The following is a 17,802-nucleotide window of genomic DNA, read 5'->3' as shown; positions in this document are numbered from 1 at the left end:
CGTGTGTAAGCAGGGGAGAGTCCGGGGAGCTTCCTCTCAGCAGTGCTGTGGAGAGAAAATGGCGCTGGTGAGTGCTGAGGGAGAAGCCCCGCCCCCTGGGTGGCGGGCTTCTGTCCCGCTCAAACTTAGTAAAATATGGCGGGGGCTCTTTTATATACATGTACAGAGCCCACCTGTACATGTATATAGTCTTTTTGCCATGCAGAGGTTTATATTGCTGCCCAGGGCGCCCCCCTCTGCGCCCTGCACCCTTACAGTGACCGGAGTGTGTGAGGTGTATGGGAGCAATGACGCACAGCTGCAGTGCTGTGCGTTACCTCAGTGAAGCTGAAGGCTTCTGCCGCCTGACGACTTCTGTACTTCTAGCTCTGTGAGGAGAACGGCGGCGCGGCTCTGGGGGTGGACGCCCAGTAAGAACCTGCGTTCACCCCCTCTGGAGCTAATGGTGTCCAGTAGCCGAGGAAGCAGAGCCTATCTTTGACAAGAAGGTCTGCTCCTCTCTCCTCAGTCCCACGATGCAGGGAGCCTGTTGCCAGCAGTGCTCCCTGTGAAAAAGTAGTAAAAGTAGAAAGAAAAAATCCAAACAAAAATGCTTCTAGGCAGAGAACTCTGGAGAGCTCTCTGCAGTGCACCCATCTTGCTCTGGGCACAGTGTAAAACTGAGGTCTGGAGGAGGGGCATAGAGGGAGGAGCCAGTGCACACCCAGAGTCCAAAGCTTTCTTAAAATGCCCTTACGGAGTCCCAGCATCCTCAAGGACGTTAGAGAAACAAAAAATTATTACTAGCTCTTTGTGCGGCAGACAAGAAAAGGATTCTGCAGGGCTGGATTGAAAGCACCCCTCCGCAGATACCTTTGTTCCTAACCAAACTAAACTTTTTGTTTAGGATGGACTGGGTGGAAGCCATCTTAGACAAAGAAAAGCAGGTAGAGCGCTTTTTTATGATGTGGCAGTCATATATGGATACTTACTGCCAGGCGACAAATACATCACAGCCTTAAAAACATCACCTGGTACCTCACACAATTAGCAGCGTAAGACCGGTATTCGGTCAAGATCCCACTGGACGGAATCCCAGCGGTCGGAATACCGACACTGGGATCCCGACCGGCACAGTCCCGACATATTCTCTCTCTGTGGGTGTCCACGACACCAACAGAGGGAGAATAAATTAGTGTGCCGAGCGTAGCGAGGCACAGTGCCCGCAGCGTGGTGAGCGCAGCGAGCCCACAAGGGGCTGCTTTGCGCTCGCCCCCCTGTCGGGATTGTGCCGGTCGGGATCCCGGTGTCGGTATTCCGACCGCCGGGATTCCATCTGGCGGTAATACGTACTGATCCCGTATGACCCACCCATCTCACTCAATTGGTGGAGGTGATGCAACTTTGTATCTCCCCTCATGGCTTCATAATATGATGCAAGTTTATGACAAACGAAATGTTTTCTTGTTTTTGTTATTATTTGTCTCTTACTCAAGCTGTAATAATAATGTTTATATGGGTTACTACAACCCTATTATGACATTAGTACTCAGTATACTTTGACAAATGGCCAACACTTCCATTGTGATAACAATGTCATGTTTTAATTGCTGTATACTTGATTCATGATGTCTAAATAAAACATATAAAAAATAAAATAAAAAAGCGACCCAACCCCAACCCCTAATGACTCCTCTGCATCCGCCCCGGTGGGTAGGCCCACCACTTGTGCTGCCTGAGTTACACCTTTGCCCACTTGCGTTATCCTTGCTGAGCGCGCAACGTCAAAAGAAGACAAAACCATACAATTAGACAAGACCAGTCTGAAAACATTTTTATTGCAAATGAACAAAAAAAAAATGTTTGGCTGTGTATTATTTTGAAAATACAGTTACAATAAATAGTTGATATAAAGAAAAATATATAATGGCTGCTTACAAAGGGTGATAAGATGACTTTTGTATGCAAAAATAAAATAAAGTTATATATGATATTCTGCTAAATTATTGATTTTTATTTTTGTAAAGTTGCTTCTACAGTAACTGATGGTATTATTGTCATTCATCACATAACAGAACTTAAGGATCTTGGCCAGGTGACATATCATGCACAACAGATGACTTACAATTCATTTCTGTGTAGTTTACGTGGCTTATAATGACAAAGATGGCACTGTCAACTAAGAACTCCGCTCAGAACTAAAACTATTCTACTGCACCCGCCTCCCTCCCGCAAGTAACAGAACCGTAGGCATCCAGCAATACCACTCTCTGTGAGAGTCACCCCTAGTGGATTAACAGTCTGTATCTCTGCTGCAGCGGAATTCCGAATTCTTGTGCTCTACCACTTGTGTCGAGAGCTGTGATTGGACAACTGGTCAGCTAACCACTCACGGCTCTAGATACAACAAAATAATAAGGTGTCAGAACTCTTGAATTCCAAACTCCGCCCGCCCCCTCTGACCAGATCCTAGGAAATATCACAGGAATGGCGGAGTTACTATCATCAGATTCCTTCATTTGGGTTATAGTTTATCCCCGCTGGTGATCATCTCCGTAACAGCTCTACAGAAAAATTTCAGCAATGTCATTAAAAAACACTTTACTGTTCTAAAAAAGTGCCTAACCTGTATTGTGAACACAAGCTTAACTTACCGGCTAAGAAGCTGAAATCTGCATAAACATTCTCTTTGAATTTTTTGGAGTCATATATTCCAACGTATGCAACAGTGAGTACAATTCAGCAGAACTTGTTATGGTTTAATCCATGTAACCTAGTTCTGTGCAGCCCGGGGAAGAGGAGCAAGGCAGAGAACCTACATACACGGTGTACTGTACATCTCATACCCACCAAACTCCAGTAACATTTCTTCTGCTGTCATTTCCCATAGAGTCGTTCCTCCCATGAATGTGACTGAACGTCGGCATGTCCAGGGCTAGAAGTAGACGGAGTACTGCATATTATTTCCATTCAGATATACACATAAATGAATATACCAGGCCTGATTCAGAGTGCGACAGGGCGGTACTGGCACCATCGCACTTAGCATTAGTTTGCCGTGGCTGATTTGTGGGCATGCAGATGGAATGACAACTCAGTCAAAGGAGAGTGTACGAAAAGATTCAGCGATTACAGACCTATCTCTTGCTGCGTGGTGAAGGCAGCTGTTATGATCCGATGTATCGGGGCAGTGCAGCTGCAGAAGACTCTGAATATGTTTTTCAGGCTGAGTCAGGCCCACCGTGTGGAGATGAGGGTTGGGGGTATTCACTAGCAAAAATTTAATTATCAATAGCACCCAATGCGTCACTGTTGCACTTGCGATGAACTGGCCAGGCTCATTTCTGATTGGTCTGTAAGGGTTACTATATTAGTAAATAGCTCTAATTCACAGGACCGGTGCAAGCCCTGGAGGAACAACTACAATGAGGTGTCCCTTCTCGCCCTTCCCCTTGAGCTCTGTGTCCCCACCCCCACTGCACCTTGCCCTGGCTGGTGTGAAGTGAGTGCGTCATCCTCGGCCTCTGATACTGGGAGTGTGGCACTGGGCAGTGACATAATAGCCAAGTGCCATCCTGGCAGTGTAACACTGGCATGGAGGAGCACACTGGTTAATAGTCATTGGGGTAAATTTACTAAGATGGGAGTTTTATTAAAGATGGGATGTTGCCCATAGCAACCAATCCGATTCCAGGTATTATCTTCTAGAATGTGCTAGATAAATGAGAAGTGGGATCTGATCTCCCATCTTAGTAAATTGGCCCCATTGTGTCACACATTCAGTGTATTAGGTGCCCCAGGTAACCACCTGGGTTTGTCTATTGGTAGGGCAGACCTAAACATGTCTATCTACCATTACAGGAAGAAAGACAAAGCATCTGAGACCTCTCCGATGCCATAGATCAACAGGACGCCTCTACTTGGCATGATGTATGATCTATGTAACAAATGGAGACTAGGACAGTACGCGTCTGTATTGTACCAAGATTACGTTGCTTTGTTGGGCACATTTAGCCTCCTTGTAACATTCAGCTACCAAGAACTTATAGGTGACAGCTCTGCTTAGTTTGTACCCCTTTAAAGGTTTTGGTGTAGTTATTATTGTATGTGGGTACGTGGACTATCTAATGCTTGGGCTGACTGTCAAGGAGGATAATTTCATTCTAAAATGGATTATGACTCGGGATGTAGTAACGATGTCAACACAACGCATGTCCACCAAGTATCCCTCACCCGTACCGAACAGTACACCTTGCAGATGCGATTATGACGTCCATACTATCAATTGCCGGTTCTCTAGTAGCAGTTGCCTGCCTGTGATATGCCAGGAGTACCGTACCCACTTGCCAGGAGAACCGTCCCCCTAAGACTTTCTCACCAACCTCATATAGCTGGAAACTGGGGACTGATGATATGACAAGCTCCGATGATTAGGTGAGGACCTACTGTGCTTTCTATAGCTTTATTTTCACCTATGGTGATGTATTCCTCAGTATGAGTTCTAGTATCTTCTACATGGATCATGGCACGGTAGTAGCTTACACTCTGTAGGAGGCAGTGACCACTTCTCTCCAAGGTATTAATGATACTCCAGAGCTTAATGTTTCCGTATACCCCAATTCATTTACAGCTTTAGTTGTTTTCAAAGGGTAATGTCACTGAATAAAAATGATTTTGCTGAACTACAAATCATTCCTAGAAGTACCAGAACGTACTGGAATGATTCTTGATACTTGAAATGGTACTTCTGCCTGGAATTGGCTGTTATGAGACTGCAATATGGCCGCTACTGTTAATAGGAAGAGCCATTTTTAGCATTCTTCAGTGGGGCTTTAACCACAGAAAAACCATTAATCATGTTGTGAAGTTGTCAACAAGTGAAATGTGGGTTATCTATTGTGTGAGATCTATCGGACATGGCACAAGACAAAATGCCTTTATACAACAGCAGTTATTAGCGCAATCCATTGGCAACACCAACGAAGAACATAATATCTCCAATAAAATACATAAAGTCACATTTCAGTTTCCCATTGATACAGAGGGGGGTGTAGATTTTTCTATGGAGTTTACCCAATGTCACTTCCCCAGCCTGGGGTCAATTCATGACATGAGACGAAAACCATGGTAGGACATGGAAGACATCTTTAGCAAAGTCTGTTGGAAGCCACTTTGAAATGAAACATCGAGGGACCTTTAAATACGTTCCGCCATATCGGGTTGCAATAAATACGATATTCCGTGGAGTTGCGGCAGAGACTCTTGGCTTCCACAGACCAAAGGAAACATCATGAATTAAGACAATAAAATGACACAAAGCTTGTCTAAATCTTTGGCACAAGAGCAAGAAAATAAATCTGTCTGTGCAATGAAGTGACATGAAAATATCCCAGTCCAACAGAGGAGGCACTGGTAAATAAATTCAACACTCTAAAAAGCTGAAAAAGCAGTTTTTTCTCTCTCAGTCTGTGTTAGAAAGATCTACGTCCAGATGTCTTTTCAAATAGTCTCTGCCAGAATCTGTCTTCAGGATTTACCATCCAACTTTTGCCAGTAAGAGGGAAACCTCCTTGGAAGGGTCTTTGCGAGGCCAGACGTTACCACATTATTACTCCTAGAAGAGAAACAGAAGGTTATATGTGTGAAGCTTACTCATGCACCTGGACTATGGATAAAGTTAGCAGCAAAGTCCCAGAGATCTCTAGTTATGTCAAATATCAGCTCTCTAGCACCATGGGGGTAATTCAGACCTGATCGCAACAGCAAATTTGTTAGCAGTTGGGCAAAACCATGTGCACTGCCGGTGTGGCAGATATAACATTTGCAGATAGTTAGATTTGGGTGGGTTATTTTGTTTCTGTGCAGGGTAAATACTGGCTGCTTTATTTTTACACTGCAATTTAGATTTCAGTTCGAACACACTCCACCCAAATCTAACTCTCTGTGCACATGTTATATCTGCCCCCCCCCCTGCAATGCACATGGTTTTGCCCAACTGCTAACATATTTGCTGCTGCGATCAACTCTGAATTACCCCCCATGTCCCAATAACTGAGATTAGATTGCAAGCTCAACGGCCCAGCAAATATGCAGTTACTGAAGAGTAATGTATAACACAGCTTTCATAACAAAGGAGTTTGTATACAGTACTAAAGGGCTTGTAATCTCCTTCTAGAGCGGAGGTGTTGCCACAGAAACCAAGCGGAATCTAGCTTTCATTTTTATCGTAGGCTATACAATGATAGCTTGGATCTGATAGGTTGCCCTCCTTAGAAGGTATGATAAACCTTCACTTAAATCCTGCGGCAAAACTTTGGAAAAACTGTCCAAAAGTCAGCTGTTTGCATAAGCGACGTGTAGTCAATAAAACCCAAAATATGTATTGCATAATTGTGATTAAAAGTCTTTCTCCTAGACTAGGGATATTCAAAGATGCAGCCCTCCAGCTGCTGTGGAACTACACATCCCAGCATGCCCTGCCACAGTGTTAGCATGCCCTAATAGCAAAACTGTGGCAGGGTATGGAAAATATTTAAGCAGTGCGGGAATAGATTCTGATTAGATGTGTGCAGAGCTGCACATTAAGGGGTCAATCCAATTAGGTGTGAGTTTGTGTCATGAAACTCGCAGACTTCACATGAATGTGTGCACCCAAAAGTTCTCCAATCCAATTAAAAATGCCTAGTGGTGGTACTGGCAGCAGTGTTGTGCGAATTTTCCACAAGGGGGGTCATTCCGAGTTGTTCGCTCGTTGCCGATTTTCGCTATGCTGCGATTTGCTGCTAAATGCGCATGCGCATGGTACGCAGCGCGCATGCGCTAAGTTATTTAACTAAAAACTTAGCAGTTTTGCTGGTGTTCGTACGACGCTTTTCAGTCGCACTGCTGATCGGTGAATGATTGACAGGAAAGTGGCGTTTCTGGGTGGTAACTGAGCGTTTTCCAGGAGTGTGCTAAAAAACGCAGGTGTGTCAGGGAAAAACGCGGGAGTGTCTGGAGAAACGGCGGAGTGGCTGGTCGAACGCAGGGCGTGTTTGTGATGTCAAACCAGGAACTAAACGGACTGAGCTGATCGCAATCTGTGAGTAGGTCTGAAGATACTCAGAAACTGCAAAGAATTATTTAGTAGCAGTTCTGCTAATCTTTCGTTCGCAATTCTGCTAAACTAAGATTGCGGCGGCCTAGCGTGTGCAATGCTGCTAAAAGCAGCTAGCGAGCGAACAACTCGGAATGAGGGCCAACATGCGCTGTGGGTGGAATGCATGAAAAAGAGGGGGGGAGCTTCCAGGACCAAAAAAAAGTGACAATTTTGTATGCAGAACCATATAGAAGGCAAAAGGGAAACACTAGACGCTTTTAAAATGTGTCAAATGCTGATTTGTGCTTTCTTAAAAAAAACTAAGTAAAAGAATGTAAAAAGCTTACAAGTTTGTTTAATTACAAAGGAATTAAATGAGAGAAAAAAAGAAAGAGAAAAAAATGTGCTATTGGGGTAATTTGCAGCCATTTAAAAGAAAAACAAAATGTAAAAACTGGTCCAAAGCAATTATTTATGGCAGAAATAAATATTTCATTCAATTTGGGGTGAGACACAAAACTAGTTAGTTGGAGCAGACCCTGCGAATCATACAGGTCTATAGATCAGCCAGGAGCTGGAAGCATTAGCACCATACAAGTATAAAAGTCCTGTTGTTGCTATTTTCGCTTTCCAAAATACTCATTCACACACAGCACATTGGAATATCAGGGTAAATGAATGGAACACATACTATAACGCCCTGTTATATGAACATACCACTGCAGGCTGCGTTTAGCTATTTCGTAAATGTATATATTGTTCTCCTCATCTTTTATAAAACCGCATTTCTAAATGCATGACAAGATGATTTTGTATTGATGCTGTCTATGTTACTGACATTAGCATCCCACAGCATACACACAGAACCCTGGATGCCCCCGATCAAATGAGTGAAGATTCTGCTCATAAAGCAAGAAGTATGAAATCTAATATCAATGCTTGCTAGTCTCGGCCGCTCCCAGTATATCCATGTTGGACACCGCCTCACCGTCCCCTGCTGAGAGCCGATGGTGAAAGAAGACTGCGAATTAAACTCTGAGCTTGGGATACATGTAAACCCTAAAAGGTGCTCTATAAAGTGCATTACCTTCTAGTATCACCAGGTGGCGCTGTCTACTACAGCTGTTCAGGAGAGCTATTTTTTAAATACACTTCCACGGATGGCCTACATAACAGTAATGTAAAGCTATAACAGATGTTCCGTGTCACAGTATACTGTAACTGTCATTTATTAGAACATCGATTTATAGTTACAGTTCCACCTTGTGCAAAAATGGATCAACTAGTCAATGTCGCTCCCCTGATGAGTAAGACGAAAGCCAGGAATAGAGACAGAGGCCTAAGGAACTAGTAGTCCCTGTATAAGTATTTTCCCCTCACCCCATCCAATATACCCCCTCCTACTACAAAATGCAAACCGGTAGCAATTATTATTAGGCGGACAGATTAGGTGGATGGTAAAGATCAAATGACAAAATAAAACAACATGTAACCACTAAATTAATTTTACATGCAGCTGGTTTTAGACTGCCCATTGGATAATATGCTCCAACTTGTGATATAAAGCAATGATGGCAGCCTGTTCCCAGGGAATGTCTCAAGTTATAAAGATCTGCCTGATTTATGGTTTGCTATGTTTGATTAGACTGATACATTTTAAACCCTTTTCAAGTATATATATATATATATATATATATATATATATATATATATATATAAAATCGTATGTATGCATGTATGTATGTATGTATGTATGTATGTATGTATGTATGTATGTGTGTATGTATGTATGTTCCAGCATAACTCTGGAATGCCTGGAGCAGTTTACACCAAACTTGGGCCCTCATTCCGAGTTGTTCGCTCGCAAGCTGCTTTTAGCAGCATTGCACACGCTAAGCCGCCGCCCTCTGGGAGTGAATCTTAGCATAGCAGAATTGCGAACGCAAGATTAGCAGAATTGCAAATAGAAATTTCTTTGCAGTTTCTGAGTAGCTCGAGACTTACTCTGCCACTGCGATCAGTTCAGTCAGTTTCGTTCCTGGTTTGACGTCACACACACGCCCAGCGTTCACCCAGACACTCCCCCGTTTCTTCAGACACTCCCGCGTTTTTCCCAGAAACGACAGCGTTTTTTCGCAGACACCCATAAAACGGCCAGTTTCCGCCCAGAAACACCCACTTCCTGTCAATCACACTCCGATCACCAGAACGATGAAATTTCTTCGTTAGGCCATGAGTAAAAAACCAAACTCTTTTGCAAATTTACTTGGCGCAGACGCACTGCGAACGTTGCGCATGCGCAGTTTGCGACTAATCGCTCGGTTGCGAAAAAATCTTACGAGCGAACAACTCGGAATGAGGGCCTTGGTACACATATGTCTTACAATCTTGAAAGAAGTACTGTGGGGGGGGGGGGGGGGGGGTAAGACACCACTGGGGGTGTGGGTGGGAAGGGGGTGACATGTAAAAATCCATAGTTTTTGGGTATAACTCAGGAATGCCTGGAACAATTTACACCAAATTTGGTACAGATGGGTAGGGGCAGAGGCGCCCACAGGTAAGGATAAAGGCACACACGGGTAAGGGCAGAGGCACACACGGGTAGGGGCATTGCCATACGGGTAGGAGCAGAGGCAACTACGGATAAGGGTAGATGCACACACACGGGTAGGGGCATTGCCATACAGGTAGGAGCAGAGGCAACTACGGATAAGGGTAGATGCACACACACGGGTAGGGGCATTGCCATACGGGTAGGAGCAGAGGCAACTACGGATAAGGGTAGATGCACACACACGGGTAGGGGCATTGCCATACGGGTAGGAGCAGATGCAACTACGGATAAGGGTAGATGCACACACAGGCAGGGGCAGAGGCATACTTTAGTGTCGAAGCTAAGCAAGGAGGCCTAGGGCCCTCTGACAGTCAGCCTGCAAAACCTAGCATATTTAACATACAGCGGGCGGAGCTTGGCCTGTCGTCCTAGCATTTACAGTACTGAGCAGGGCAGCATCACAGGCGGGACGGGGCAGAGAAGGAGGCGGATTATTCTCCTCAGCACCAGCATTTTCACAGGGAAGCCCAGAGGTGCGGCCTGACAAAGATTGCCATTATTCTTTAAATTCTGTAGCGAAGCACGGGTATTCAGCTAGTTTTGATATATATATATATATACACACACACATATGCACATACATACAGGGTGATTCAAAAGTCGCAGTACACTCTTTTGTTTCAAAAACTGTGCAGGAAATGGGAAAACTGAATACTCCAGTAAGGTATGAACAGCAAGTTCTGGGAGTAGGTTCGGTATGATTTGCGGCAGTCAAGAGACCGACGCTGAATCCCGACAGCCAGAATCCCAGCAGCGAGTCCCCTTGTGGGCTCGCCACGGAATGGACCTGGTAGCGAGCTTTGCTCGCCATACTATTATATTCCCCCTTGGGTAGTGCCACCACTCGGGTTGGAATACCGGGCTTGCGGCGGTATCCTGAATGCTGGGATCCCGACAGCCGGTAAATTAACCGCATCGCCTGGGAGTAGTAGTGGCCTAAGGCTGGGTATACCCTATAAGATTTCTTCCCAGATATGACTATTTCTGATCGACATGGCTGATAATTGTTTAGTGTGTAGGCAGCACAAGTGCCTGACGGTCGGATAGAAACCAGTTGTTTTTGCTCCCAATATAAAGAGCTGTACTATGTCATTCACGTCGTTTTATAATGATTCAAAAATTGCAGTGTGTCTGTTCCTCGGCCCGATTCCCAGTGTACAGTATACAGAGACACAATCGGCGGAAGGATTGGGCAGTGCGAGATGCCTGGTGTGAGTGAGCCGCCAGGTCCCTTGCAACTGCCATCGCCTGCCATCTTTTTTGCCGAAAATGAGCTTGTATCGGAAACAAAGCTGTGTCTGATATATTGTAGCCTTTCTTAAACTCAGTGGCACGCAGATGTACAAGTTTCATAGATCATTAGCAGTGTCCTTGTGCGCCCAAGTCGGACAATGCCAGGAGATTGTCATGGGACCTGGCGTGCCAAGGGCCATTTGGCGTGACTGCAGCAAAGATGTATGAGACAGCTTGTATATGTCTTACATAGATGAAGAACGTAATATGGCAGCCAGCAAGAAGCCGCTAATGTGAAGGCCGCCATCACTACACTTACACTTTTGCTGACAATCATTAGTTTTCCTATATCGCTGGTTAGTCTCACACCCTAATTCACACCCTAATTCCATCAGGGGGTGTGATGTGCGGGTTTTCTTATCATTTTTGACATATGTTATATCGGGGTGTGGTACAAAATGTTGAGTTTGGGATATCGACATTCAGCAATACCAGAATGTCGACATGAACTGGAGGTTATCGGTAATGGCGACACAGTGAATGTCTACAGTCGGCATGTTGACCATGCGGCTGTCTATTGGCACAGTGAGTACAGCTAACTCTAAACCAATTCCTAATAATAGCCTAATCCTTCCGCTAACCGTCACAGGGGAGGTGCGGACCGCACCCATGTGTCACCATTTTTAGGGGGTTGAAACCAAAATGCCGGCTCCTCCGCAGTGACAGAGCCGGGTGATGCACTGTGACATTATCATCCAGCACCTATCACTGAGGATCCAGCAGAGCAAGCAGGGTCTCTGGGGGCAGTCCAGCATATCTGGGAATGCTGGGTACGCCCTAGAGGGATGCAAAGGGTCTTCCTGTGAGGCCACGCCTCCTTTTGTGACTTCTTGTAAGGCCACGCCTTCTGTATGGCCTTTCTGTGAGGCCCCTCCTCCTGTTAGGGGCTGCCTGTGAGGCCACGCCTCCTGTAGAGGCTTCCTGTGAGGCCACTCCTCCTGTTAGTAGCGTCCTGTGAGGCCACACCCCCTTCAAAGGCCACCCCCCCAAATTGAAGTAAATGTGGGTTACCCAAAAGGCCATGCCTCCTTCGTGTGTGCGCTTGCACACTGACCCCAGTACTGCCACTGCCCCTGTCCACAATCTAACCCTAAACATACCTGAACCCTAACCACTGCCTAACCCTAAACCTATCCGTAACTACAAACTATCCCCAAATGTGCCCCTAACCCTAACCACTGCCTAACCCTAAAATCATTAAAAAATATCAACTATCGACATTCTCTTGTTGATATTCACAATGGTGACCTGATGTCACGTCGACATTCCATCATTGTCGATATTGTGAATGTCCACATTATGGTGTTGACAATTCTGAATGCATACCTCTATAGCATATAGGGGGTAATTCAGACTGGATCACTGCAATGTGCGCACTGCATCTGCGCACCCCAGGAGTGGCTGTGATTGCCTCTGCCTGATTGACAGGCAGAGGACACCATGGGGTGGGAGGGGGTGTGCCAACAGCATTAGAGCGCCGGTGGCAGGGAGCGGCCCGGACAACGCAGGCGTGTCCGGACCGTTGCGGGGGCTGGCTAGCTCCCTGCCAGCACACAGGCAGGGTTATACTCGCCGGGTGCAAAAGCATCGCTGCTGTGCAATGCTTTTGCACCCGTGCATGGGGGAGGACAGGGCCAGACATACGGGGCGGACTAGCTCTGTGCTCGGCGTCCCCCCCTGCATGTCGGAGAACCTGATCGTAGCACATCTACGATCAGATCTGCATTAGGCCCATAGGCTGTGTCATGGAGCATGACATATTATAGATATGCACGCAGTGTGGCTCTCTTTATCACGTTTGCTGGTCTCCTACAGACAGACGGGTCCTGTGTGCGTACTGTGGTTCTGTTACTTGTCTGTCTGTGTCTGACGCTTTCATTCTGCAGTGTCTCCAGAGGCGTCAGCCAGGGGAGTGAGGACGGTGTGTAATATTTGGATTGTGAACACGATCGCAGTGACAACTTTTCTCAATAGTGCCGATTTGCGGACAGCTGCAACTGCTTTGCGTTCAGGCAGCTGTTTACTGGAGACGGAGGAGGCTCCAGGGGGATTCTCAGCAGCTGCTGTTACTGTGGCGGATCTGCAGGTTTCCTACCTCTGCTCCAGGCTCTGCACACTCTATTGAAAGAGATTTTTTTTGCTGGAAAACGTTTTTAGCACTTACTATTAAAAAAAGAAATATGCAAGAAAAAAAAAAAAATTACTCCAAATCAGCCCACTCACCTCCACACAAAAATATCAGGGTGATCTACTGAGCTATAAACATCAGATCAGTGCCTAGTGATATCTTGTACACATTCATAACAGCTGAGCATCATAAACATTCTGATTAAAAATGAATGATTCCCTCTCAAGTAAAGACGCAGCTGATAATTAGTGCAAGACGAAACATAGCACAGGAGTGGCGTGACGCCATTTTGCCGAAGTCTGCTGCATGAGTCTCATGCAAGGCGGTCTGGCCCACCTAGCTAATAAGGCAAGTGAGGATTTGGCACACAATGGGCCTGATGTACACTAATGGCGCCACAGCTGCGATCCCGTACACAGCTAAATACTGTATATACCTGCCTGTTATATTATTGTTTATATGAAGCTTAAAAAAGCATTTATGAAGACAAAATCAGGACAAAATAAGTTCCATCTGCAATCTGCATTAACCCCGCCGCCTCTGATCTGCCTAAGCACGCCCACTTCCAGTCAACCACATCCCCGTTAGGTGAACCACTGCCCACTACCACTGTAAGCTCTACCATTCTGAAGTTAGCAATATGGCACTCCTATGAGGTGCACTATGGAGCGCCCCCTTTCTCTGTGTCAGCCTTTAGCTGTCTGTACGGTAGACCATATCTCGGACCAGCAATTTAGCCATCTGGAGAGTAAAAAAAAAAGCCTTGATTTTGGAGGGATTGTACCGATTGGTGGACTAAAGGAAGGAAGCGGCCTATCACAAAGTGCGTGGTTTGGGCAAATCGGGGCTTTGTCTGAGCAGATCCTGGAAACTGTGACTAGATTATACAAGCCCCCAGTCCAATGTACTCATTGGGGGTAATTCCAAGTTGATCGCAGCAGGAATTTAGTTAGCAATTGGGCAAAACCATGTGCACTGCAGGGGAGGCAGATATAACATGTGCAGAGAGAGTTAGATTTGGGTGGGGTGTGTTCAATCTGCAATCTAATTTGCAGTGTAAAAATAAAGCAGCCAGTATTTACCCTGCACAGAATTAAAATAACCCACCCAAATCTAACTCTCTCTGCACATGTTAAATCTGCCTCCCCTGCACTGCACATGGTTTTGCCCAATTGCTAACTAAATTCCTGCTGCGATCAACTTGGAATTACCCCCAATATCCAGAGTATACAGACAGCATTCTCATATTTGCGTGCACTCATTTTCTGAGCATGCCTGCTGCAAATTCAACCAAGACGCTCTAGGGTCACACAATCATCTCTGCATCAGTTCCATTATTATTATGCATTCAAAGAATGTATGGTATATAGTAATGATGAAAATGACTACAATGTTTTGATAGGCTGTCCTCCTTTAATGAGCCTGTACTATAAAATGTCCCGATGCTGTGCGCTGGCCCTTTAATCGCTCCGTACTCTCCCTCCATTAGCTCAAGCAGCTGTTTAACACAACTCTATCTTTGATCAAGTGTCTTATAAATCCCCTTATTTGTTGTAACTGCGCTGCTTGTTTTTCCTGAGAAGCACATGGATTAAAAGCTTACAATGTTATTCCTTCAGAGACCTGAAAAAAAGGAAACTTCTCCACTGATCTGGGGCCATGTATATGTAAGGTTACACAATGCATCAGGCTGACATTTACCCATCTAAACTGTCCGGCAGCCTCTACTCCATAGGATTGGGAGGAAACAACTCACAGTTATCATGTACTAATAGGGTAAAAATCAGGAGAAACAGCTCTGTGATTATTACAGAAAATAAGCACAAGTGGGAGTAGGGCGACAGGGGTGTAATACACTATACCGGGATGCCGGCGGTAACATGACTGACACCGGCATCCCGACACTAAGAATGCCGACGGGGTAATTATTTTACCCGTCCCTTGTACCCTACCCTAACCCGCCTGGGATGGCTGCTAGAGCTAAGACTCCAGGGGTGGCGGCTAGGGCTAACCCACCCTCTAGTGCCTAACCCTACCCCCCCGGGTCCTAACCCTACCCCCCCCCCCCCCCGGGTCCTAACCCTAACAGTGACCAGTGTCGGTCGGTGTTCCAGCAGCAGAATTCCAAGTGGTGTCAGGATTCTGGCGTCGGTCACATGACCGCCAGCATCCCAACTGCCGGAATGTTAACAGCATCCCATGCCGGTATGTAGACGTATAATAATTTCAGCAGCAGGAGAAAGGGGCACAATGATGGCAGGTCCATGAGACTGATCTCCAAGAATTTTGGGTTCTCCTGGACATTTTGGGACAATGGGCCTAGGTTGATTGCAAAAACAAAATCATCCTCTAATGGGCAAAACCATGTGCACTGCAGGTGGAGCAGATGAGAGGGGGGGGGGGGGGGGGGTTCTAGACTCTGCAGAAATTATACATATGTTATCTAATACTGCACAGGAATATGGTGCATTCTCTATAGTACATGGCTGTTATTAATATAGTACATTACCGTGCATGCACTAGCAGTATTATACTCATCCTTGCCTACCATGAGGGAGAAAATGCTCTGTTCCTGGACTTTCCTGGTAATGTATGATTGCCATCACCTGTGGTGAGCTAGTTAATTGATAAGAAAGGTGTTTCACCACAGGTGATGGCAATCATACATTACCAGGAGAGTCCAGGAACAGAGCATTTTCTCCCTCATGGAGAGGGTCAGGTAGGCAAGTAAGATTATACTATATATTTATCCAGGGGCCCAGACCATACACACTCTAATGATTATCCAAGCCTCTGTGGTGACTGGCCACACCCCTCTGGAGACTGGCCACACCCCTCAGAATGGGCCCCTACCACTGCATGCCCCAGTCCGATACTGGGTGGAAGTCATCCGCTGTCCAGTCAAACAGGCATTTACTACTCCTAAGAAATACTGTAAGCGTGGTGGTGTTGTGTACATGACAGGTAGACTCTAATTACTTGCTATGTAGTAAATCTACCCATTACTGTGCTTTACACTGAGCTGTTATTGTGACTGTTGTGTTTTATTTTATGTTATTCTTTCCTAATCCAGTCACAACGAAAGCGATGTCGCTCTATTACTGTATAGCAGGCATTCCCAAGCTCCTCCTCAAGGCACACTGACAGTGCAGGTATTAGTGATATCCAGGCTTCAGCACAGGTGGTTAAATCAAAATAACTGAGGTACTAATTAAATCACCTGTGCTCAAGCATTTCTATCACTAAAACCTGGACTGTTAGTTGGGACCGTGGTTGGGAATGCCCGCTGTATACTACCACACCACCCAAACAATGCGCTTGTTGCCTTCCTGATCTTGGAGGACTGTCTATTTATTGGTCCTGATTCTGGCTTTATACTGTGTTATATAAAACATAAGGCCGGCTCCCATGGCAGGTTCTGCTAGTTGACTCTCTTTGGAATGAAGCCTTTATCACCCCGGCATACCAAGAACAGGACTATCTAGGAAAACATTCAATAAAAATGATTAAAGTGTTTATATCATGGTGAGGAACAGAGGGATGGTACATTGTAGCACATAAATCCACTGTCAGATCGGTAATGGCCTTATGGGAAACTATTTTCCTTTTTAGTCGGGAAGATTAACACTGCCTATGCCTTCAGTGCAACCTGGTCAGGGGCTTCTTCAGGCATACTTCTGCAGGGGTACCGTAAATATAGCATGAGCATTATATATTAATAGCATCAATTGGAAGCATCACTACATGGAAACTACAAGTCTGTGTTCTGCGATTATGTCACATGTAACGTTAATGCTTCAATAGCCGTCGGTAGTATTGCCTTGCTTGTGTTCCGCCATCTTAGAATGTGTCTGCCACCTACAACAGTAGCAGCTGCCATCTTGTGGACATGAACAATATTCAGTCTAACAGGAATTACTGACATCCCTGAGGCACAAGACCTTCACTTTAATCTAATTAGCAAATCCAACTCCTTTGCTACCTTTTGCTCGTTATGGTGAATATTTATCAAAGCTTGGAGAGAGATAAAGTGGAGAGAGCTAAAGTACCAACCAATCATCTTCTGCCATGTTACAGGCATGTTTGAGACACTACTTTATCTCTCTCCAAGATTTGATAAATCTCCCCCAAAGTGCCAACAAATAAGCTCCTAATTTTCATTTTTCAAATACAGCCTGTAAAATGACATGAGCTGAATGGTTGGTACTTTGTCGCTCTCCAAAGTACCAACCAATCAGCTCCCTCATAGAGTGCTAGGGTGTGAAGAGCTTACAAACAATGGGAGAGTGCAGCCTCAGTAATTCAATGATGAGAAACCAGTGGAGGCAGCCATTTTATGTGCTGCTTCCAATCATTTTACAGGGGACTAATAACATGTCTGGGTGCATTTAATGACCATTATTTATGAGGAACTATTTCCTAGTGTAAAGACAGGCTGATCTCTAATGAGTATTTATTTGTCCCACAAAATGGCTGACAAATATCAATGTGAAACAGCTGCTATGTCTCCTGACATCAAACTTACCTCCATTTTACTGCTGCATCTATGAGATGTTGGAGGGGGGAGAGGTCCAGAGCGCTGGTCTGTGGGAGCTGGTGATGCACTTTGAGTCATCACAGCCCCCTCTGCAAAATGCAGCAAATCATGGCAATATACAGCTCGGGCAAGGCTTCATAACACGTTTCACTGGGCGCATCATAACGCGTTTC

General features: G+C 45.4%; 1 protein-coding gene across 1 annotated transcript in view; it reads right to left on the bottom strand.

Annotated features, from left to right (window-relative positions):
• Window positions 1-1,972: 1,972 nt before the first annotated feature.
• ATOH8 (atonal bHLH transcription factor 8) overlaps window positions 1,973-17,802 on the bottom strand; it is a 43,462-nt gene continuing 27,632 nt past the window's right edge. The window contains exon 3 of the mRNA XM_063924968.1: window positions 1,973-5,593. Within this exon, the coding sequence (XP_063781038.1) occupies window positions 5,588-5,593 (6 nt within the window). The 3' untranslated portion in view covers window positions 1,973-5,587. The remainder of the gene's footprint in view (window positions 5,594-17,802) is intronic.

Source organism: Pseudophryne corroboree, chromosome 1 (assembly GCF_028390025.1).
Source record: "Pseudophryne corroboree isolate aPseCor3 chromosome 1, aPseCor3.hap2, whole genome shotgun sequence".
Classification (NCBI taxonomy): Eukaryota; Metazoa; Chordata; class Amphibia; order Anura; family Myobatrachidae; genus Pseudophryne; species Pseudophryne corroboree.
The sequence above is the reverse complement of the archived record's forward strand: the minus strand, read 5'-3'. Positions and strand labels throughout refer to the sequence as shown.